At 46.9% G+C, this 23,610-nt stretch overlaps 2 protein-coding genes across 13 annotated transcripts; one reads left to right on the top strand and one right to left on the bottom strand.

Annotated features, from left to right (window-relative positions):
- The first annotated feature begins 758 nt into the window (after positions 1–758).
- Positions 759–13,362, top strand: Ogg1 (8-oxoguanine DNA glycosylase). Of its 12 annotated transcripts, none has more exons than XM_047534703.1 (7): positions 759–1,201; positions 1,545–1,792; positions 2,335–2,514; positions 4,333–4,514; positions 5,034–5,184; positions 5,320–5,369; positions 8,145–10,845. In XM_047534703.1, the coding sequence occupies exons 1-7, from the start codon at positions 1,065–1,067 to the stop codon at positions 8,268–8,270; spliced, it is 1,074 nt and encodes a 357-aa protein (XP_047390659.1). In that variant the 5' UTR covers positions 759–1,064; the 3' UTR covers positions 8,271–10,845. The 12 variants fall into 12 exon arrangements, with proteins under 12 accessions (XP_047390659.1, XP_047390658.1, XP_047390649.1 ...); XM_047534702.1 differs by lacking the exon at positions 8,145–10,845 and adding an exon at positions 5,585–6,990 and having other exon boundaries at positions 5,320–5,373; XM_047534693.1 differs by lacking the exon at positions 8,145–10,845 and adding an exon at positions 5,620–6,990 and having other exon boundaries at positions 4,285–4,514.
- Camk1 (calcium/calmodulin dependent protein kinase I) lies at positions 5,893–16,724 on the bottom strand. Its single transcript, XM_047534704.1, has 12 exons — positions 16,591–16,724; positions 14,492–14,606; positions 13,029–13,160; positions 11,462–11,536; positions 11,239–11,377; positions 10,197–10,323; positions 10,029–10,104; positions 9,236–9,348; positions 8,615–8,693; positions 8,432–8,519; positions 6,267–6,381; positions 5,893–6,163 (listed from the first exon to the last, which is right to left on the bottom strand). Exons 2-12 carry the CDS (start codon positions 14,572–14,574, stop codon positions 6,081–6,083), a joined length of 1,110 nt encoding a protein of 369 aa, XP_047390660.1. The 5' UTR covers positions 14,575–14,606; positions 16,591–16,724; the 3' UTR covers positions 5,893–6,080.
- Positions 16,725–23,610: the final 6,886 nt, after the last annotated feature.

The following is a 23,610-nucleotide window of genomic DNA, read 5'->3' as shown; positions in this document are numbered from 1 at the left end:
TACAATCGTTTCTGGGTCCAGGTGGCTGGCAGTGGCTAGACTAGACAGGCTGCCTCAGGGTCCCACATTTGTACTTGGGGGTCAAGGAGCTGTGTTTTTGGGCTCCTGGGGCCCTCCGGGAAGGCTCCTACGCAGGCCGCACTCCACACACGAGGGTGAACATCTGGGGTATACGATCTTAGGAGTGCCCGCGATGGAAGGAGCAGCTATGGCGGGGCGGTCCCCCGGAGACAAGACTCTGAAGGGCTTAAGAGGCCCGCTGGCCGGGCTGAGGCCAGGTGAAGGCCCAGAGACAAGCTGAGCAGGCAAACGCTGAAGAGTCCCCGGAGACACGTCGTGGAGACACTTCCGAGCGCCCAGAACTGGGATTGGGTCCGATTTTTGGTGAAGAGGGAGGTCATGAGAGGCGGTCCGATGAGGGCGAGTATCAGACTTCGAAGACTCGTTGGAGAAAAAGTCTCTGAAGACGAGCTGGGGAAAGCTGGGGACTCGGTGAAGCTCAAGCAGCATTTGGGCCCGCGCAGCGCGGGGTTCGCAGGGGCGCGGGACACCCCAGCGTGCCGAGTGCAAGGCATCGCTGAGGAAAGGCCAATAGCCGGCAGCGAGCCCCGAACGCGCCAACCGCCCGGGCGCCGCGGAAAGTCCCGCCCACCCGCTGCCACACCCGGTTTCTCATTGGCGCCTCCCACTTCCTCCTCGGATTGGCTACCACCGGGTCAAATAAGAGGCGTCGGAGCTCTACTTCCGGTCACGGCAAGGCCAGCCCCTGGAAAAGCCGGAAGAACATACTCGCGCGCGCTTCTGAAAGCCTGGGTAACCTGAAGCGTAGTATCCGTGCCCGGAGGCTCTGGAGGATGAAGAGGAAGTAGGGAGGGACCTTCCTCTCAGGAAAGCAGGAGGGGACCGAGGGAGAGGGACAAGGCCGTGGCGGCTGTGGGCGAAGCCCTAAGCGGCGTGGTCATTGTGTAAACGGGATAGTCATTGTGTAAACGGGGTCTTTGCGGCCCCGGTGATTTGGTTCTGAGCCGGCGGGGTCATGACGGAGCAGAACCACCAAAAGGGAAATGGTGGCCCGCTCCCTTCTGCTTGGTAGCATGAGGCATCGTACCCTATCCTCGAGCCTGGCCCTCTGGGCCTCCATCCCGTGTCCACGCTCTGAACTACGCCTGGACCTGGTTTTAGCTTCTGGACAATCCTTCCGGTGAGTGACTGGCCTGGGAGGCCTCTCCCCTGGGACCCTGGTTCCTCACGGCCCATTACAGTCCGTCAGAGATGCAAAGGAATGTTGGGGTTGATGGATGGGGTAATACCTCTCAGGTATTAAAAATGGAAATAAACACTGGTGGCGAGACTGTTGCCGCCTTTACAAAGTAGGGGTATTAAGTCTGCAATATTTTTAGGATTGTGCAATAATATCAAAGATACTACTTTTGCTCTGCAGCTGTTAAGTCGGTTTTATAAATGGGGCACTTGCAAATAGGAGGGAAGGGAAGTGTGTGGGAAGGGAAACTGAGTGCTAGGCCTGTCTGCACCTGGGAGTTCAGGTGGAAGGAGCAAAGCCCTGCACACTGGAGTGGCGTGCTGGGAGATCAAGTATGGACACTGACTCAAACTGAGGAACTGCTCTACTGCACTGTGTACCGAGGGGACAAGGGATGGGTTGGCAGGCCCACACCTGAGGAGCTGGAGACAGTGCAGAAGTACTTCCAGCTAGATGTCAGCCTGGCTCAACTGTACAACCATTGGAGTTCTGTGGACTCCCACTTTCAAAAGGTGGCTCAGAAATTCCAAGGTGAGTACAGGCCTGGGGCAGGGGTTGGGGTTCATGTACATTAGTTAAGTTACTTCTCTGAGAATGTTTTACTATCTGTAAGATGGTGGTTGTATCTACCTCATAGGATTTGATGAGGATTAAAGGACCTAATATATTGAAAATACTTAGCATTGTACTGGACACATTGTAATTATTATTACTGTTATTGTTATCCTGCTGATCACCATAGTGAAGTGACAAGAATTTGGAGCCTAATCCTGGCCACGTGACTTAGGGCAGGTGACTTCATTCATTCTGTTACAGAGCATCTGCTATGTGACTGGGATGTAGCAAGGAACCAATTGGAACCAAATCCCTGCCCAGGTGGTGCTTATATTGTGGCTTCTTTATCAGTGAAATAGCATTCACAAGATGCTATTAGGAATGAGAAGTCTAGTGTTGCTTTCTCTAACAGTGCTGCCCCTCATTATCCTAAGATCCCTCTGATCTGATCTGAGGGAGGGAGGAAGCCACTCCCTATAGCAGATGCTTCTCTGGCCCCTTGACTTTCTGGTCTCCAGGTGTGCGACTGCTGCGACTGGACCCCATTGAATGCCTTTTCACCTTTATCTGTTCTTCCAACAACAACATTGCCCGCATCACTGGCATGGTGGAACGGCTGTGCCAGGCTTTTGGACCTCGGCTCATCCAGCTTGATGATGTCACCTACCATGGTTTCCCCAACCTGCAGGCTCTGGCTGGTGAGTAAGTGAATCCCCTTCCCCCACTCCCTCCATCAGTTTTTGAACAAGGATATCTGTTCAGTTCTCTCTGGTCACCATCTCTCATATAAAAACTTCCTCCTTCCAAAACACTGTCCCCGTCTACAACCACCCTGCCGGGTCTGTTGAGACCCATCTGTACCGCCTTAAAGCATCAACTCCTTACCAGTCTATGCCTTTTGTTTTGTTTTTGTGGTATTAGGAATTGAACCCAGGCCTTGAGCATGCCAGGCAAGTGCTCTACCATTAAGCTACATCCCCAGGTTAGTGTGTGCTTTTTGCCAATAGTTCTGATGCCTCATCAGAGAAATATCTGTATGCAGTGTTCAGTAGTTTGGAGTTAAGAACACACATTCTGGAGACAGATTCTGTGGGACTGAATCCCTATTCTGCTACTTATGCACATTATCTAGCATTTCTATGCTTCAGTGTCTACATCTGTGAAATGGGATAATTATAGTCATTATGAGAATTGAATAAAGGAATACACATCCTGCACCCAGCAATGTTTGGCACACAGGAAGTATATAGAAAACTCAAGCTGCTATCACAGCAGTAAACCCAACAATTTTGCACTGAGGAACACAGGATATTCTTTACAGCAACCCTTTGAGGTAAGAATTTTACAGAAGCAAGTATATCAGTTAGCAGATGTGAGAAATAAGCTAGGGGAAGTGCTTGGGGACTTCATAGCAGGGAGAGCCTGTCTCAGAAAAAAAGGGTGTTTTTGATGTTTAGAAACCTGGTCTTGAAGGGCTGGGGTTGTGGCTCAGTGGCTCAGTAGAGTGCTCGCCTAGAACACATGATGCACTGGGTTCAATCCTCTGCACCACATAAAAATAAAATAAAGGTATTGTGTCCACCTATAATTAAAATATATATATATTTAAAAAAAGAAACCTGGTCTTGAGTCACAACTCTTAGCTTAGTAGTCATATGACCCTCAAGGACCTCACCATTCCAGTCTTGTTTATAGCATGGAAACAACAGTTTCTACTAGAAGGGGTTGGGTGGTGAATACAGCGATCATGAGGCAGTGGAGAGTAATGTGTTTTTTGGTTTGTTTTTGTGTTTTTTATTTGGTTTGTTTGTTTATTTGTTTTTGTGGTGGTATTGGGGATTACAGCCTTGTACATGCTAGGCCAGCACTCTACCACTGAGCTATATCTCCAAGCCTTTTTTTAATTTTTATTTTGTTTTGAGATAATGTCTCACTGAGTTGCTTAGCTGGCTTTGAACTTGCAATCCTCCTGCCTCAGCCTCCTAAGTAGCTGGGATTACAAGCAGCCCGTGTCATTTCTTGATCAAATTACTTAGCTTCTTTTAAGCCCTCCTTTTTTCCATCTGGAAAATGGGAAAACAACAGTGCTGTCATCAGAGTTCTTGAGAAAAGAAAGCATGATGATAAATGTACCTAAAGTACTTAGCCCTTGCATGATTCCAGAACTTAATAATAGAAGCAGTTGCTGCTGTTATTATATGTTTAAGTCAGGACTGTAAACACTCTTAGGAAAGGTCAAGTAACTCAGAGGGGAGCTCTTCCAAGGCAACACATCCATCTCTGTTCTAGAACCCAATGTGTATTAGATGCTCAGAAAACACTTGTAGAGGAGAGAACCCAGGCTTTCACCCTTTGCGTTGCACATACTTGTATCTGCTGTCTCCTAGAGGGCAGTGAGGTGAGAGGGATACTTAGGAAAAGCATTCCCTTGGGATAAAGAGCTCATACACTATCCCTCTCTTAAACAGGAAGGACTCGAGGATGCCTGACCCCTGCTCTCCTCCCACTCCCCACAGGTTCGGAGGTGGAGCCTTGCCTCAGGAAGTTGGGCCTGGGGTACCGTGCCCACTATGTGAGTGCCAGTGCCCGAGCCATCCTGGAAGAACATGGTGGGCTGGTCTGGCTGCAACAGCTTCGAGAGGTCCCCTATGAGGAGGCACACAAGGCCCTCTGCACCTTGCCTGGGGTGGGCACTAAGGTGAGGCCCCCAAGGAGGTAGAAGCCATCTCATCCACTCACATTGAGAGGAGGGAGTCAGAAACAGGGCAGGCCTGAGAGCTGGGTGGAGGTCTGGCTTCAGGAGGCAGAGCAGGAAAGGAAAAGGATAAAAGCAAATGTTTTATTAGAGGAAAAAAGCAGAGTGCTGAAAGAGTATGAAAGACTTTACCCTTTAAATGACTTTATAGAAAGGCCATTTGTGTTGGTGAGTGTGTATGCTGCTGCATTTATGCAGAAATTTCCAGAAGGAATGGCAGGGGAGTTAATAGTGGTCTGTGAAGTGGATATGGTAATATCGTCTCCCCAGATTATGGTGAGAATGTGACCCACAGAAGTATTTGCTCAGTAGTACTTTTTTAGAATAATCAATATATATTGATTGAGAATACAGAACAATAGTAACCTCAGTGTAGAGGAGGAAGCATTTGGCTTTGGGGATAGATGCAGGACACAGGCTGGATGCTACCATTCCTCCACAGTGGCTCATTCTTTGTCAAAGGTGGCCGACTGCATCTGCCTCATGGCCCTAGACAAACCCCAGGCTGTGCCCGTGGACGTCCATGTGTGGCAGATTGCCCAACGTGACTACAGCTGGCACCCCACCACGTCTCAGGCCAGGGGCCCCAGCCCTCAGGCTAACAAGGAACTGGGTGAGGAAAGAGGGTGGGATGTTGGGGCATTGGACTGAGGTATTAGAAATTACTCTCTTAATCACCTCTCCCTCAATTCTGTGAATGGGGGTGTAGGTTGGGCCATTTAATCTAGCCTCCTCACTTCTGATTTAGGAAACTTTTTCCGGAGCCTGTGGGGACCTTATGCTGGCTGGGCCCAAGCAGTGAGTGTACCTAGGTTTCCCCTCCTCTCTAGCCCAGACCCTAAAGAACTTCCCCCTATCCCTGACCCAGTGGGCTTTTCCAGCAGTCTGTCCCCATGGACTCTTACTTCGACCACCCCAGGTAACCCTAATGGACTCTCCAACTAGCTCAGCCCTGACCCCATGAACTCTTCCACCTTCCTGCACTGTCACCAGCCCCTCTACTCCTGTGCCAGTGTACCTTTCTGCCCACATACTCCCACTCCTACAGGTGCTGTTCAGTGCTGACCTCCGCCAAACCCACCGTTCTCAGAAGCCGCCAGCAAAGCGCAGAAAGAGGTCTGAAGGGCCAGAAGTCTAGACAAGGGACACTGGGCAAAGGAATTCCCCAACACCTTTCCCCTCCATTTCATACTTCTCTCCCCCTGTCCTTAGGCTTGTGTTGAGGAGGGCTCTCTGCATCTACCTCAGGGGCCATGCACCCCCAAATTAAGCAGTCAATTTGCATAGAAGACAGGGTGTGGGCTATTTTGGGAGACAGCTGTCTGGTTTTATCTTCTTCCCTTTATTACAAGAAGGAACAATAAAATAGAAACATTTGTATGGAAAATGCAGTGAGGAGTGAGAGCAAAGCGGGTGAGGAGGGCAGAGGGTAGGGTAACTCCCCAGTTCACAGAGGGAAGGGAGTAGTCTGCCCCTCCCATGAAAGAAACCCTGACTTAATCCAGGGCCCTAGAGCTGCGGGGGCAGTGTGGGGGACAGTTCCGGGCCTGATTCCACGTAGCAGTCTCGACAGCAGCAGCCGGCTGCCGGCCCTGTGTGGGAGAGAATACAGTTGGCAGTAGGGCACACCCTGCACTCCAGCTGGGTGTCTCTTCATAGCCCACCCACACTCTTCCAAGCATTCCTGCTCCTCACCCCCTGCTGTTGGTGTTAGCAGCTCCCCGTGGCTCGTCTGTCCCTGCCCCTCCTGGCTGGTACCCAACTGTAGCTTCCTCATGTGCCGAACCACAGCCGTGGCATTGAAGGCTTGCTGTGGAGAGAGGGGAGAGGGACTGCTCAGCACGTGGTAGCTCATGGGTCAGGGGCTGGCAGTAGAATTCTTGCAATGGTATTTTTTGTTTGTTCTTCATTCAGGTGTTAGTTAGTGACTTCTGTAAGACCCCTAAACCTTCACAAGACTTTTTGGTGGTGGTGTCATTATTAAACCATACTGGGGATTGAATCCAAGGGTGCTCTACCACTGAGCTACAACCTCAGCCCTTTCAGACCTTTTTTAAACTTTGAGACATTGTCTCTCTCAATTTACCCAGGCTGGTCTTCAACTTGCAATCTCTATCTCAGCCTCCCAAATCACTGCGGTTACAGTTATGTGCCACCATGCTCAGCCTCTACAAGGCTTTATGAAATTCTGTTCAGTTGTAGTTACACATGTGTGCTTATATATATAGAATGTATACATTCTTTGTGTATATATATATATGTATATAAACAAAACTAAATTCATATGTAATAGCAAACATCATATAGCATTATATGTCAGGCACTGTTTTAAGTATTTTGCATGGTGATTCATTTAATCTTTCTAAAATTCTCAGGTGAGCATTTTTGGCAGGGGCAGGTTCTGGGGATTGAATTTAATGGGCACTTAGCCACTGAGCCACATCTCCAGCTCTATCTTGTATTTTATTTAGAGACAGGGTCTCACTGAGTTGCTTAGCACCTTGCTTTTGCTGAGGCTGGCTTTGAACTTGTGATGCTCCTGCCTCAGCCTCCCAGGCTGCTGGGATTACAGGCATGCTCCACCACACCCAGCAGGTGAGCACTTTTAATATCATTAATTTCAAAGGAGGAAACTAAGGTATAGAAAGGCCAAGAAACTTAACCTGTGTGTGATTTTTTGTTTTGTTTTGTTTTGTTTTGTTTTGTGTTCTGTTTGGTTTTGTTTTTTTTTCAGTATTGACCTTGCACATGCCAAGCAAGCACTCTACCACTGAACTACACCCTGGCCCAGACTGGCCCTGAATTTACAATCCTCCTGCCTCACCTTCCTGAGTAGCTAGGATTATAGGTGTGTACCACCACTCCTGGCTGTGTATGTCATTTTCTATTCATCTTATCCCCCTAGATTCTCCTGCATACCCCTCAAAAACCATGTTGAAAACTAAAACCATTCTTTCCAAGACATGTCCTGCCTCTGGGATAACCCATCACAGTTATAGTAATTCCCAGGCTAATCTGTCCCCAACTGGAAGGCTGGGACAGCCCTTGCCACCTCACACTCTCAGCAACCATTCCACTATCACTTCTTGTTGATTCTACTACCTGAACGATTTCTGTTCTTAGCTCTATTCTCTATTCCTGTTGCTGCTGCTCTGGGTCAATCCTCCCCATCTCCTGCCTGCACCTCTGCCACAGCCTCCTATTTGTCTCCCAGTCTTCACTCTTTGCTTTTTTTTTTTTTTTTTTTTTTTTTTTTTTTTAGCCTGGGAGCCCTTTCTAAATGGCAGTTTCTTAGTTTCTTGCTTGAAATCCTTCTTGGGCTCCTCATCACTCTCAATGTAAAGTTGGTGGTCCACTGTAGCATATAAGGCCCTGAGTGGCCTGGCCCTTACTGACTTCTCCAGCCTTCACTGTTGCCACTCAGTCTCCTCAGTCCCTCCAGTCCAGCCAGCTTATCACATATATTTCTGACTGGCCAGCCCCACTCTCTCTGGCCCCTGGAACTTTGTGCCCCTGTTCCCTGTGCCTTGGACGTTATTCCTTGTGTCTGACTAATTCCTACTCAACTGACAGGTCCTTCAGGCCATCACCACCTTTATGACCCTTCCTGGACCTCATAGGCTGCATCAAATGCCTTCTGAAGAAGTATACTATTTTCCCTCTAGACCTGGAGGTCAGGGACCCTCTCAGATTGAATAGATTTCGGGAAGTATTTATTGAATGAATGAGTGAGGTCTTTCAGAAAGCAGCCCTGAATGGTTCCTGCATGTCTGACTTGGCATTGTGCAAAACTGAGCCTGGATGAGGGTGGGAAGGAGTCCTGGGGAAGCTGGGACCTAGGACTAGGGCCATGGGCTCACCTTCCATTTGCTCTTAGCAAAGTTCTTCTTGATCTGCTCGCTCACTGACTGGTGAATATTCTTATCTAGAGCCGTATCTCCTGCAATCCTAGAATGGGGATATGTGGAGGGTTGCATGTGAGGGTAGAAGCAGGCCTGGGGACCTAGGCCTTACCCCTGCCCACAGCCTGTGGGGACTCTCACCATGGGTGCTGCAAAGCCTGCTCACAGGTGAACCTCTTCTCTGGATCCTTCTCCATCAAGTGCCGGATGAAATCTTTGGCTGAATCCCCAAGACAAAAGCAAAGACACACAGTATGGCAGTGCCCATGGCCACCCCTGGAACAGTACTCCCTGACGTCTGATCTGGCCACAAGCAAGACAGGGGCCAGATCTATCCATGCACCACCCCACCTCACTACAGCCTCCCAGCTGTCTCCATTCTCTCTTAAAAACATGTTCTTAGAGAAGACTCCCTTCAGTGTATTCACATCACACTATGTGTGAACAACTGGAGATGCCTTCACTGACTTGCTTCTTAGTGGGGGGCACAAAAGGAGGGATGAAAATGTTTATGGTGGTATCTTAGGCATTAGGAAGTCAGTAGGGGAAATATTTTCAAAAATACTATGTTTGAAGACTGAATCGATGAATGCCTACAAGTTTCTCAGACTGGGAGCCAAGCAGAGGGAAACCCCTGAGGTGGGAGTTCTGACCTAAGACAACTTAGTCTGGGACTGTGAAACCTGACTAGGGAGACCCCCAGAGCAGATGAGGAAGGCTCCAGAGGCAGGGCCCAGGGGAAGAAGGCAAAATCCAAAATACCAGAATCAGAGATGTCGTCCCAGTAAGGAGAGTCAAACTCGTACTCGGCCTTCAAAATCTGTTCAAAGAGTTTGGCATCATTCTCGTCATAGAATGGGGGATAGCCGCAGAGCCTGGGCAGGGAGAAACTCACCCTGATTTCCACTCTCAGTGTACCCAGTGGCTCTGGGACAGCTTTGGGGCAATCCCAGGCATTAGGCAGGACTCGGGAAAGAGTTCCCTCTTTGTAAAATCTGCCCCTCCCTGCCTTGCTTACTCCTGTCTAGCTACACTGGCCTGTTCCGTTCCTTGACCATGCTGCCATTTTACCATCGTTGGGGCCTTTGCACCTGCCATTCCCTCTGCCTAAACCCTCCCCAACACCTCAAGTGAGTGTCTGCCTCCCTCATTTCATTCAAGAGTTCACTCAGATGTTACCTCCACAGAAAGCACCCCTCCCTAACCTTATCTGAAATGCAGCAATCCCCATTTCCCTACTCCTGTTGGATTTTTTTTCTCAGCATTTTTTTTTTTTTTTGCCATGTAATATTGTACAGATTTATTTATTTGTTGATTTTCTGTCTCCCCTACTACAATATCACTCCCTGAGGGCCAGCACTTGGTCTGGTTTGTACTCTGCTAAGTCCTCATGCTTGGCACAGTTCCTGAAACATAGTATGTATTGAAGTGATATTAGTAATTAATAGGTAGATTAACTATGGATGGAGGGAAGTAGGGAATAACAGTGGAAGAGGAAAGCAGGGGAGAAGTCAACTCTGGAGCTACACCTTACTGTGGCCACACCTCCACTTACAGGATGTAGGCAATGACCCCAATGGACCAGCAGTCCACAGCCTTGCTGTAGGGCTTCTGGGCCAGGACCTCAGGGGCTGTGGAGGAAATGGGACATAAGTGACAAATTTCTTCCCTGTAGCTTCTGGTTCCTCCCATGCCCACAGCCCCAGCACAGGGCCCTCCGCACCCACGTATCCTGGGGTTCCACAGGCTGTGGAGAGCACACTGCCTGGGTCTTCCATCTTGGAGAGGCCAAAGTCGGAGATCATGATCTTGGAATCCTCATCCAGGCTGTAGTACAGCAGATTCTCTGGCTTGAAGGGCAGGCAGGAGGGAAAGGAGCAGTCAGGTGACCAGAGGCTGGCAGAACCTTCCCAAGCACCCCTTGAGAAACAGTGGACACCCTGACCCACCACAAAAACTACTGTGGCTGCCATCTTGGCTGGAAGCATAATGAACTCAAGGAAATGCTCTGGCCCAAAGTTCCAGAAGAGCCAGGCACAATGGTGCATGCCTGTAATTCCAGTGGCTTGGGAGGCTGAGGCAGGAGGATTGTGAGTTAAAAGCCAGCCTCAGCAACTAAGCAACTCAGTGAGACCCTGTCTCTAAATAAACAAAATAGGGCTGGGGATGTGGCTCAATGGTTGAGTGCCTGAGTTCAATCCCTGGTACAAAAAAAAAAAAAAGTTCCAGAAAGGACAAGGGCCCAGGGGATGTGGGAAGGAGTTTTACATAAACCTCAGGTGTGTATTGCAAAATCCTGAAGAAATTCTGGCAGTTACTGTATGCCGGACCCTAGCTGAGTGCTTGGTGGCTTTCCACATTCCCACCTTCCCTTCCAGGTCAGTGTGAAGAAACCCATTTTACAGATGAGGAAACCAGTGCCTCGAGGCAAAGTGACTTGCCCAAGAGCCCAGTTATGGAGTAGCACAGCCAGAATTCAGACCCAGATCTGTGTCACCCAGCACTCTTCTCCCAGGCCAAATGAGATGTACTACAGAATGTGCAACCCATCATTTTCTCTCAGGAGTAGGATTTCAGTTCACTTTTGTGTTCCTTTGAGTGTCTGAACTTGAATGGGAAGAGGCACTTTGGGGGTCACAAGGTCAATTTTGCAGATAAGAAGCTGAGGCTTAATGAGGTGAGAGCAGCCTAAGGTCAGACATTGAGGGATCTCCAAAGACCCTACCCCTAGGGCCCCAGCTCACTGTACCCCAGCTCATACCCACCTTGAGATCACGGTGTACGATACCCAGGTCGTGCAGGTACTTGACAGCGTCCAACACCTGGAAGATGAGGCGACTGGCATCCCGCTCTGTGTAGAAGCCTTTTTCCACAATGCGGTCAAACAGCTCCCCACCTGACACTCTGCAGCAGAGGACAGGACAGTCTGGCCAAGAGTTTGGGCAGCAGGGAGAAAGGTGTGAGCAGGGCAGGGGCAGGGTCACTCACAGCTGCATGATGAGGTAGAGGTGGCCCCCACTCTCATAGATGTCATCCAGGGCTACAATGTTGGGGTGCTTGATCCTGAGAGGGGAAATGAGCAGTTCAGAGCTGAGGACAACTCCCCAGTGCCTGCAGACCCAGCAAGCCAAACCAGGGATCTCAACCCCACCTGGAAAAGTAGATGTACCAAGATTTTTTAAAACTAATTAGAAAGCAAGGACAGCAGGACAGACGCTGGGCTTTGGCATCCTACAGAACTGGGTCCAAATCCTGCCTCTGCCACATGCTGTTTGGGTGTCTTTTTACTTCATAGCACTGGCCAATAGAGGACTTCAAAAGTTTTCTGTTACTACATGTTTGTCAGCTTTCCCCATCAGGTCACCTCTTAAAGTCCAGCAACTTTGTCTTAGTCACCAGTGTTCTCTGGCCCTGGGACAGAGTAGGTGCTCAGTAATACTGATGAAATTCAGTGTAACCTCACTGAGCCTGTTTCCTCATCTATAAAATGAAGCCAGAGATAGTACTTCCCTCAAAGAGCAGGTATGAAGATCATATGAGATGATTCAGATGACATGCTTGGCACAGTACCTGGCATACTCTAAATAAATAAGGGCTGGGTAGAGCACTCGCCTAGGATGTGTGAGGCCCTAGCCAGTCAGTCTGCCCCTGATGTACTATTTGGTCATGTGATACAAGCCAAGTTACTGGTTCTGTGAGAATGAGGTACTCTTTCCTATATTATTTGTTTATTCATTAAAATTAAATAAAGTTATGTCCACTTACAACTAAAAATATATTTAAAAATAACAAATGAAGGCTGGGGAGATAGCTCAGCTGGTAGAGTGCTTGCCTTGCAAGCACAAGGCCCTGAGTTCGATCCCCAGTACCGCAAAAAAAAAAACAAAATAATAACAAATGAACTGCTAATAGTGATTCATCTTAATGATAAGGAAGACTTGGCTCTCCTGGGAACTTGCTAAGTGTCTTTGGGAAGGTCCCTTGCTCTTTCTGGGCCTGTTTCTCCAACTGTCACCCCTTGATAATGGACATGATCATTTCTTCTCTGTCCAGGGTGGTTGGGAAGCTCAGGAAAGAGATTGGAAGTGAAGAGTAGAAGATTTCCAGCAAGAGCAGGAGATTTCTTGGCACGAGCAATTCACAGAACAATTGGTTGTTCGTTATGTGTTGTCACAGAGGGAGATGGCAGACAGGCAGTTTTAAACTTGCTGAGTGACTTTTATATATCAGAGAAACTCAAGATAGGTCCAAAGATAACAGTAGTTAAGATATGTGAGTTCAAGCTGTGTTGAAGGGTTGACCTTGAGACCTGATGGAACAGATTAATCCCAGGCATCTCAGTCACATCTGACATGTTAGCTATCATGCCAGCCACTTGAAATAAAGGGTGTCTAATGCTCTCCATACCCTGCCCAGTGTAAGTTCTTGTTCCCACTTTATAAATGAGCACTTTGAGACTTGGAAGGTTAAATGATTTGTCAAAAGCAGGAGAAGGAGGGCAGGAAGGATCAAGGCAGAGTCACCCTAGGTCAGGGACAAGCTATGACCCACGCACTTGTGCAGGACAGCGATCTCATTCTCCATGCTGCCCTCTTTGCCCTCCAGGGCCTTCTTGGCGATACATTTGATGGCCACCAGCTTCTGAGTCCTCTTATCTTCTGCCAGGATTACCTCTGAGAAGGCCCCCCTGCAGGGAGAGAGGATTCCAAAGGTGAGGATCTGGAATCCCAGCTTCCCTTCAGCCTCTCCTCCATCCCTATGGATTGTATGACCATCTCTGAACCAAAGAGGTGGAATGAGCTCCCCACCCCGCAAGCACTCTTCCACCCCCTGGCTCCAGAAGTGGCCACATGACCTGGGCCTGGCCAGTCAAGAGTAGTCTGCCCCTGACACATTATTTGGTCATGTGATACAAGTCAAGTTACTGGTACTGTGAAAATGAGGTAATCTTTCCTATATTATTTGTTTATTCATTTATTTTTCATCTGTTTCACAATACTGGGGATAAAACCCAGGGCCTCACACATGCTTGGCAAGTACTGTATGCTTGGCAAGTACTGTATTGCTGAGCTACATCCCCAGCCCAAGGTACTCTTCCTTGCTAAGCTGTTAAGATGTGTGTAGGCCTGGAGTGGGTGGTGGCCATCTTTGCCATCTCCTGGGAAGAGCCTATTTGAGACTGAATAACACAAAAGAAATCAGACCTGAGAAATGGTCAAAGATGATTCTTGATAACATGAGGACCCCTGGATACAACCAGTCCTGAAATCCCTGAACTTTTTGATAGTGTGCATGGTTAATTCATTCATTTTTTTCTTGCTAAAGCTGAGTCATAAATAATACCCTTAGAACCTTGAAAACCGTCAGCATTACTTGGGAACTTTTTATAAATGCACAATCTGAGACCCCATCCCAGATTTCCTGGATCAGAATCTGCATTTTAACAAAGACCTCAAGTGATTTGTGTATGCACCAAAGTTTAATAAGTAAGCTCTGAGGAACAGATAAATCCGTTTACACTCAAGTTCACTGACCAAGGAGAATTTTCTTTGCACATCTTTAGCTTTGCCTGGGAAAATAAGAAGTAATAAGTCAAAGATAACCAGTGACTGCAGTGATTTCATCTTTGATTTCCAGTCTTGACCCAGCACTAGTAATGGAGCTATGCACAGCCTCAGTTTCCAATCCTAGACCAGAATACCCAGCTCTTGACAAGTTGGATAAATGGCCCTTTTGTTCTCCCCCACTTCCTTCTCTTCATTAGGAATTTCTCTGCCTGTGTAAGAACAACCCCTGTTCCAACCACTGCCAGACAGACATGAGGAGTATAGTCCATTCTGGGCCATGGCAAGATTGCCATTGGCCCTAGTCTATAGGAAACAGGAAATGTTGATCAGCTGATCAGAGGAAGCACCACCCTGGACTCAGCCTTCCCCAGTCATCCAGGCTCAGGAGCAAGGCCCTTCCCAATTCTACCCCCAGCTCAGAAACAGCCTCCCAGCCCACCCTGAGACTCACGTGCCCAGAACATCTCTGAAGTCATAAATGTCCCTAATGTCCTCCGCCTGCTTCCAGCTGGGGCATACCACTGCCCCCGGCATGGCCCACTGCCCCCCAGCCACAGCCAGGGCTCCTAGAGAGAGAATGAAGGAAGGAGACTCAGTAGGGCCCAGCCTTCTCTCTCGAATGTACTGCATGCCCCATTCAGTTATTCAGCCAGCATTCATTCACTCCTTGATTCATTCATTTGACAAAATCATTCAACATTCATTCATTTACTAGTCATTGTTCATTCACAACATCCATTCAGCAAATTCTATGCCTAGAGAAATATCTTTCATGATGGCAGCAAAATTCTTTATTCAACAAAGTCATGCATTCCTTCATTTTTGTATTCATGTTCACTTCCCAGTTTCGCCCTCTCCAAATCCAAACACCCAAAGAAACCCTGACTCCTGGAGGGGGCAACAGATAAAACCAAAGGACAACTTGTAGAAGCCCAGGGCCCTGGAGGTTCCCTGTGCCCAGAACCAGTCATGTCCCAGCTTTACCCTGGGAACTGCTGGTGTGTCTCCTTCCTCCTCCCCCCGAACTCTGGCCTCTTGGAAATCAGGTTTCCGGCAGCCTGGGCTTCCAGCAATATCTCAGCCACGTTTTTAAATAGCTCCTTCTCACTGTTACTAAGGCAACAACAGCCACAGCTGGAGCTCCCCAGGCCTCTCCCTCCTGACTCCCTAAATGGTCCCACCCAGTCTGTCCCCTCCTGGCCTCATCTTACCCTGATCCAGCTTCAATCTTCCCCTTCACTGAGGTCTCTGTCTCATCACACAGGAGAGGGTGAGTTCTCTTCCAATTTGTCAGATGGAGAACAGGTGGGAAATGGGTAGTGGTGGGTCCAGAGTGACCCAAATGACACCCAGCTGGAGTCCCAGCTAAGCTTGCTGAGTAGGCAGAGGAACTATTCTCAATTAGTCTTTCCAATATGAAGCTAAGACTGAGGCCCATCCCAGGACCACAGAGGATAAGGCCAAAATAGCCTAGCACGCTGAATATCCTCAGGGAGGATGCTTTCCTTTTCCGTGTCTTCTGTGGGACAATGAGGGGAAGGTGCCCTGACAAGAGCCCTGGTATAGGATTCCACTCCTTGAATGGGACCTTGTTCCCAGGAGGCCCTGGTCACCCATCCCAGGGACAACTTCTAAGGGAGGAGACTTCGTGGTAAGCTCTAGAAGTAGTCTTAAACCCCTCTGAAGACTGGCACATAATGACCCTTACAAACTACATCCTGTACCAGCTATTCCAGTCAAGCATCCTCCATACCCCCAAACCCAAACACTTGCCTCCCAGACCCAAGCACACCTTGTATCCAGATATCAGTACCTGGTTATACATGTACACACAATGCTCCCCAGACAGCCTCCTACACTAACACCTACGTGTCCATCCATACATTCCTCAGACCCCTTTTACATTTTAAAACATCCCCCCCCACACACACTTTCCCATCTACCAGATTCACTTACACCTTACACTCTCCATCCCCTTAACCACCTAGAAGCTCCTATAGTCCAAACTCCAACAGTACCTCACATTTCAAGGCCCCCCGGCACACACACACATACACTCTGACTTACTATCCTTAGAGCCAGACAGCAGCACAGGTACCTGACACCACCCTCTGCAGCAAAAAACGCATCCCGCCATCCCACCCGTGACCCATGAAGATTCCGTTACACATAAGCGCCGCAACCCCATATCTGATCCACACGCCACTGTTGACATTAGGACACCTTAACATGCGCCCCCCCCCCCAACACACACATACACACATCTATATCCAGATGCCCACGCCCTTCCACTTTTGGGTCTGCAGAACTTGCGCGCGCACACAGACCCTCCTATCCCCACCCTTCTCTGTCACCCTCATTTTCCCACGGCCCTCCCTGGCACCTGCTGGGCCTGGAGCGGAGGTCGGGGAGAAAGGCCCAACCCTGTCCTTCCAGGGTGCAGCCCTCCCGGGCACCCCCTCCCATCCTTGGGCAAGGGTACCCAGCTGCTGAGGGCTCTCGCCGCCCCTTTAGCGCACAAGGGTACAGGCGGGCAGCCCCCAGCCATACCTGCGGCTGCCCCGCCGCGGGGCTGGCTGGAAGGCCCGAGGTGGCTGGCGCCGAACTCTGGCCGCGGTCTGCCGCCACTGCGCGCCTGGCCCTCCCGCCCGCTCTCTCTCTTGGGCTCGACTCGGGCTCCGCTGGCTCCCTCCGCCCGCCTGCCGCTCTGATGTCAATGGAGGAGGAGCCTGCAGTGGAGGGACTGGGGAATTGGGAGCGGAGGGTGGTGCCGCTACCGGGCTGGGGAAGGGGCGCGGGCAGGGGAGACCTCGTGGATTCTAATTAGACCCTCTGCTAGATGCTTCCCGCCCTTCGACTACAGAGGGGACAACTGAGGTTCAGAGAGATGAGGCAGTTGGTCAATGGAAAAGCAGGATTCGAACCTGCACTGTGGGATGCAGGAGACTAACCAGTTTCACCCTGCTGCCTCCTGGATTTTCTTTCAGACCAATTAGAGCCACCCTTAAGGCCCCTAGGCTCTTTCCTCTCCGCTTTCGCCACCCTGCAGTGGGGAAATTAGGCCCATAGAAGGGCCCAGAAGGCTGTTGAGGGTAGGAAGATGGGGGCGTAGGGAGAAACATGGCAAGAGCAAGCAGTGAGGATAGCCTAGGCCCCAATGACAGGCGGGTCAACTGAGGCCTGAGAACCCTCAGAGGCTGAGATGAAGCCCCAGTCCCCAGCACTTGCCCCTCAAAGCCAGCGTGCTGGCCAGAGGGATTGGGACAAGAGGGAAACAGGGAGGGGAAAGTTTAGTCTGGATCCTGAAGGAAGCAGGCCAAAGAGGACTAAGTTGCCACGTGACTGGGCAGGCGCCAGGGGCCCCTGGCTGGAGGCCAGGCTTCTGGGGCTGCAGGCAAGGGGCCAAGGGACCTGACCCAAGTTGGCTTGTGCAAATCATTCCTTAGGAATAAATTCAGTGCCGGCTAGGAAGGGGGAGTAGTTGGTAGGAGTTGGAGGTATGGTTGGACTGGGGCCAGTCAGAAGAGACACACTGCTTGAGACCCCCACCGTACCTCTACCCACCTTCCAGTGCCACTTTCTCTCCTGGATTCCTGAATTTTCCAGCTGAAGATGGAGAGAGAGTGGTACTGACCCCAACACATTTCTGCTGACTTTTCTTCCCTTTTCACAGGTTGGTTAATTTATTATGCCCATTTTTCAGAGGAGAGAATAAAATGGCTGAGATTCCTAGGAGGGCCTTGGAGTTTGCCTCATCCCTTGCTTTACCTCTGAGTCTCAGTTTCTTCCTCTGGAATATGGGAATATGGGAATATTGATGACTGACTCAGGATTCTTCTAAGAATCCTATGAAGTAGTGAATACAAAATACTCAGAACTACATTTCAAAAATGAAAGCGAGGCTGTAAACCAGACTCTTAAGAAAGGACCTGATTAGCTTGGGTGGTGGTGCACACCTGTAATCCCAGCAGCTCGGGAGGCTGAGGCAGGAAGATCTTGAGTTCAAAGTCAACCTCAGCAAAAGCGAGGCTCTAAGCAAATCAGTGAGACCCTGTCTCTAAATAAAAAAAAAAATAGGACTGGAGACGCAGCTCAGTGGTCCAGTGCCCCAGAGTTCAATCCCTTTTACTCCCAAAAAAGGACCTGATTTGGCCAGAGATGGGGACCAAGGGATAATTTCTTTCTCTCAAATCTCAGTATTCTCTCAAATTTCAGTATCACAGACTCTGGCCCATGAAAAAACACTTCTGGCCCAGGGCTGAGCCTCTATTCTCCCCTTCACCCATCTAGCACACCCACTGAGCTGAGTTGTTTTAGCACCAATTTCCTGTTTATCTCTATGACAACACTCCCTGGTTGATAAGGCCTCTGTCCTGCTGAGAACTTGTACAACTTTTATATTCCTTTTTATATTTTGTTGCTTTTAAGCATTTTGGAAGGCACTTATGCTCCCCCCTCCTTTGACATTCTTTTTTTTTTTTTAATCTTTCTAGCAAATGAGTAATAGTCATTTCAAGAAAATTACATAAAATATTAAAAACACACAAAGACTATCCTTGCCACTGATAAGATTCTTTCACTTGCCAGGTAACAGAATCCCAGACTTAAACCAACTTCACCAAAGAGGAATCTATGAACTGGGTACAGTGGGGCATACTGTAATCCCCTGTAATCCCAGTGATTTGGGAGGCTGAGAAGGAGAATCACAAGTTCAAGGCAGCCTGGACAATTTAGCAAGACATTGTGTCAAAATGAAAAATAGAAAGGTCTGAGAATGTATCTCAATGATCAAAAACCCCTGGGTTCAATCTCTAGTTCAACTGGGCACTGTGGTGCACACCTGTAATCCCAGCAGTTTAGGAGACTGAGGTAGGAGGATTGCAAGTTCAAAACCAGCCTCAGCAATTTAGCAAGGCTCTAAGCAATTTAGCAAGACCAGGTTTCTAATAAAATATAAAAAAGAGCTGGGGATGTAGCTCAATGGTTAAGTGTCACTGGGTTAAATCCCCAGTGCCCCCTTCCCCCCGAAAAAAATCTCTAGTTCAACACACATGCACATACAGGAATCTTTGGTTCACCATAGATGGAACAAGATTCAAGAAAAGACACCGAGGACCAGGGTCTTGGAGACTGAAACTAGAGATGCACTACTCTTAGAATTTGCTTTCTTTCTCTTGTCTTGATTTCTCTTTGCATGTGAGTTCTTTTCCTCTGTCAGTTAATACTGTCTACCTGGGAGACAATAGAGTGGTAGGCACTGCTTTCCCACTTAACCCAGCAGGAGAACTATCCTGTTTCACCTACTTCCAAAGGATTATTTTTTAAAATTATTTTATTTATTCATTTATTATTTTCATGTGGTGCTGAGGATCAAACCCAGTGTCTCATACATGCTAGGCAAGCTCTCTGCCACTGAGCTACAGCCTCAGCCCCCATCAGAGAATTCTGATTGGCTTTGCTTGTGCTATTGAGTGATGTGCATACCTCTTGGGCCCCCAAATGTTGTTAAGGTAATGAGGTACTCTACTGGGCAAGTGTTTTGTGATGGGCAGCCACACAAAAGTCACAGGAATGAAAGAGTTACCTTTTCCAAAGGAAATAGGAATTCTGGGCAAGCAAGAACAAGAAATCCATCTCTGCCCTGATCCCACCAACCAAAGATAACCATTGTTGGCATTTTGGGTGCATATACATATACACATTTCCTCTTGCAGCCCCCACTTCCATTGAACATATTTCAAGGTACTAATCAAAAAGTGAGTCAAGAAAAGTCAAATATAAGCCCAGTGCTGTGGCAAATGTTTGTAATCCCAGCAGCTTGGGATCACAAGTTAAAGGCCAGCCTCAGCAATTTAGCAAGACCCTGTCTCAAAACAAAAAATAAAAAAACCTGGTTATGTGGCTCAGTGGTTAAGAGTTTCTGGGTTCAATCCATGGTACCCCCTGCCCTAAAAAGAAAAGAGCAGTCAAATAAATGTAGAAAATAAGGGATAGTGTTTTTCTTTATTTTAAAAAAGATGAGGTGCTGGGTTTGTGGCTCAGTGGTAGAGTGCTTCCCTGGTATGAGTGAGGCACTGGGTTCAGTTTTCAGTACCACATATAAATAAATAAAGTAAATGTCCATCAACAACTAAAAAATTTTTTTTTCTACTTTTTTATTGGTGCGTTATATAGTTGTACATAATGATGGGATTTTTTGTTACCTATTCGTATGCACACACAGTAAAACAATATAATATAATTTTACCAATAACACTAACCAGTACTTCCTTCCTTACTCTCTGCCTCCCATCCCTTGGTCGCTTCCAGCACTTATTGTTTGTATTCTTTTTTTTTTTTTAATTGTACATGTTGTTTCTCTGTTTGTACATGGAGTAAAGGCATACCATTTGTGTAATCATAAATTTACATAGGGTAATGTTGTTTGATTAATTTTCTTACTTTTTCCCTTCACCCCACCCCTCCCACCCCTCTTTTCCCTCTATACAGTCCTTCCTTCCTCCATTCTTGCCCCCCACCCTAACCCTAACCCTAACCCCTCCCACCCCCCATTATGTGTCATCATCCACTTATCAGCGAGATCATTTGTCCTTTGGTTTTTTGAGATTGGTTTATCTCACTTAGCATGATATTCTCCAATTTCATCCAAAAAAATTTTTAGTGTGTAAAAGAAAGATGACAAAATAGGTCAGACATCTCCATTAATTCTTGAACCTGATGGAAAATAAGTCATTGAGTGAATGGTTTTCTAAGAGTAGAGCAAATGAAAGCAATCAGAAGAAATAGATGGAGAGCTATATTAATAAAAACATTCAAAATATTCAGCCTGGTGTCTTGGTGCACACCTATGATCCCAGTGCCTTGGCAGGCTGAGGCAGGAGGATCACAAGTTCAAGGCCAGCCTGGACAACTTACAGAGACCTTCTCTCAGAAAGGGCTGAGGATGTAGCTTGGCAGTAAAACACCCTGGGCTCAATTCCCAGTACCAAAAGAGAAGGAGAAAAAAAAACTTGAAAATTTGATTGTTTATAGTCTCAGCACTCCAGAGGTTAAGATAGGAGGATGGCTTGAACCCTAGAGGGGTTTTTTTTTTCTTTTTAAATATTTATTTAGTTAGTTAGTTATTTTTTGCAATGCTGGGAATGGAACCCAGGGCCTTATGCTTATGAGTCAAGCAATCTACCAACTGAGCTATATCCCCAGCCCCATGAACCCTGGAGTTTAAGACCAGTCTGGGTGACATGACATAGCAAGACTTTATTTAAAAAAAAAAAAGGTCTTTAAAAAAGACTTCTGTATCTGGGGACGGGGGGGGGGGGGAGGGGGGAGCCACCCCCACCTCCTCCGAAGTCAAAATCATAGCCAATAGTGAAAGACAAATTTCAGACTGGAAAAATGTTAAACAAATGATAGGTTAATATTTTCATTATATGAACAACACATAAAATTCATAACAAACAGACTTAGAACCCAATAAATGGTCAAAGGACACACAATTAACCTGGGACTTTTCTATATTATTATAATAAAATAAGTATAAATCAAAAGAAGAGGGGCTGGGGAGATAGCTCAGCTGGTAGAGTGCTTGCCTTGTAAGCACAAGGCCCTGAGTTCGATCCCTAGCACCCAAAAAAAAAAAAAAAAAAAAAAGAAGAGGTCATTTGTAGCCTTACAGATTTGAAGTTTAAAGAAAATCTGGTAACATCAAAGACTTGTGTTCACATGAGGAATAAGTACTCCTAAATTCTCTTGGAAATGACTTGCTAAAGGATTTGGAAAGCAATTTGGCAGTCTACATCAAAGGCCTCACTAATGTCCAGGCCTTTTTTTTTCTAATATTATTAAAAATTTTTTATACATGTATATAAGGTAATAATATCTGTCTCATTCTACCATCCTTCCCATCCCCACTGCCCTATCCCTCCCTCCCCTTACTCCCCTCTGCATAATCCAAAGTTCCTTTAATTCTTCCCTACCTACCCATCACTATGGATCAGCATCTGCTTATCAGAGAAAACATTCAGCCATTGGTTTTTTGGGATTGGCTTATTTCATCCTATGGTAGAATTATTCATTTTTCTCATATATTCTTCTACAAGTGAATGTCTTCTATTTTTTTTTTTTTTTTTTTTTTTTTTGCGGTGCTGGGGATTGAACCCAGGGCCTTGTGCATGCAAGGCAAGCACTCTACCGACTGAGCTATCTCCCCAGCCCTTGGCTTATTTCACTTAGCATGATATTTTCCGGCCAGGCATTTTTTTCTAATTATTATTTTGGTACTGGGAATTGAACACAGGGGTGTTCTTCTACTGAGCTACATCTACTGCCCTTTTTATTTATTTATTTTGAGATAGAATCTTGCTAAGTTGGTGAGACTGGTCTTGAACTTTTTTTTAATATGTTTTAAGTTGTCAATGGATCTTTTATTTTATTTGTTTATTTCTATGCAGTGCTGAGAAGCAAACCCAGGACCTCACACATGCCAGGCAAGTGCTTTACCACTGAGCCACAACCCTAGCCCGGCCTTGAATTTTTGATCCTCCTATATCAGCCTTCTGAGTCCCTAGGACTACAGGTGAGTATCATCACATCCATCATTGTCCAAGCCTTTTGATCCAGGGATTTCCTTTCTGGGAATTTCAGGGAACAATCCTAAGTTAAGACAAAGCTATTTCCTATGAAATATTTGAAGAACATTTTTTGTTTGAAGAAATATATATATATATTATATATATATATATATAAAACACATATGCATGTGTACATATGCATGTATTATATATATTTATATAAATATGCATATATATATATAAATGCATGCTAAGGATCAAACCCAGGACCTTAAACATGCTAGGCAAATGCTCTATCATTGACCTTCAACCCCCGGTACAAGAACTATATCTATATCTATATATATGTATATGTATATGTATATATATATATGTCACATATATATCCAGTCCCCCAAAAAATATATAAATATTTTTTCAGGGTTGGGGATTGAACTCAGGGCTTTGGGCATACTCTACCACTGAGCTCTTCCCCCAGCACCTCTTGAGAAATATTTTTGCAACAGCAAAATTTAGAAGAAATTACCAAGAGGAGAATGATTAAAAAACATGAGGTATACCTACCAGATGGAGTATTCACAGCTTGTGAATTGATAGTAATGCAACCTAATTAATAAAAGGAATAACTTCTTATAAGGTTAAGCAGGTATGCAGTATAACTTCAATGTAATATGCAAATTTAGTCATAACAGAATGGAGAGGAACACCACCAATATTACCAATGGTCAAAAATTTACTTGGGCCTGGTGTGGTGGCTCACATCTATAACTCCAGTGACTCTGGAGGTTGAGGCAGGAGAATCCCAAGTTCAAAGCCAGCCTCAGCAACTTAGTGAGGCCCTATCTCAAAATAAAAATTAAAAGGGATGGGGATGCGGCTTAGTGGTTAAGCACCCCTGGGTTCAATCCCTAGTGCTAAAAAAAAAAAAGTTACTTGAAAATATTATACTTCAACATGATAGGTGTGTACTAATCTGTTGTTCAATTATTTAAATTTTTAT

This window comes from Sciurus carolinensis, chromosome 19 (assembly GCF_902686445.1).
Source record: "Sciurus carolinensis chromosome 19, mSciCar1.2, whole genome shotgun sequence".
Classification (NCBI taxonomy): Eukaryota; Metazoa; Chordata; class Mammalia; order Rodentia; family Sciuridae; genus Sciurus; species Sciurus carolinensis.
Note: the sequence above shows the minus strand (reverse complement) of the source record. Positions and strands in the feature narration are given on the sequence as shown.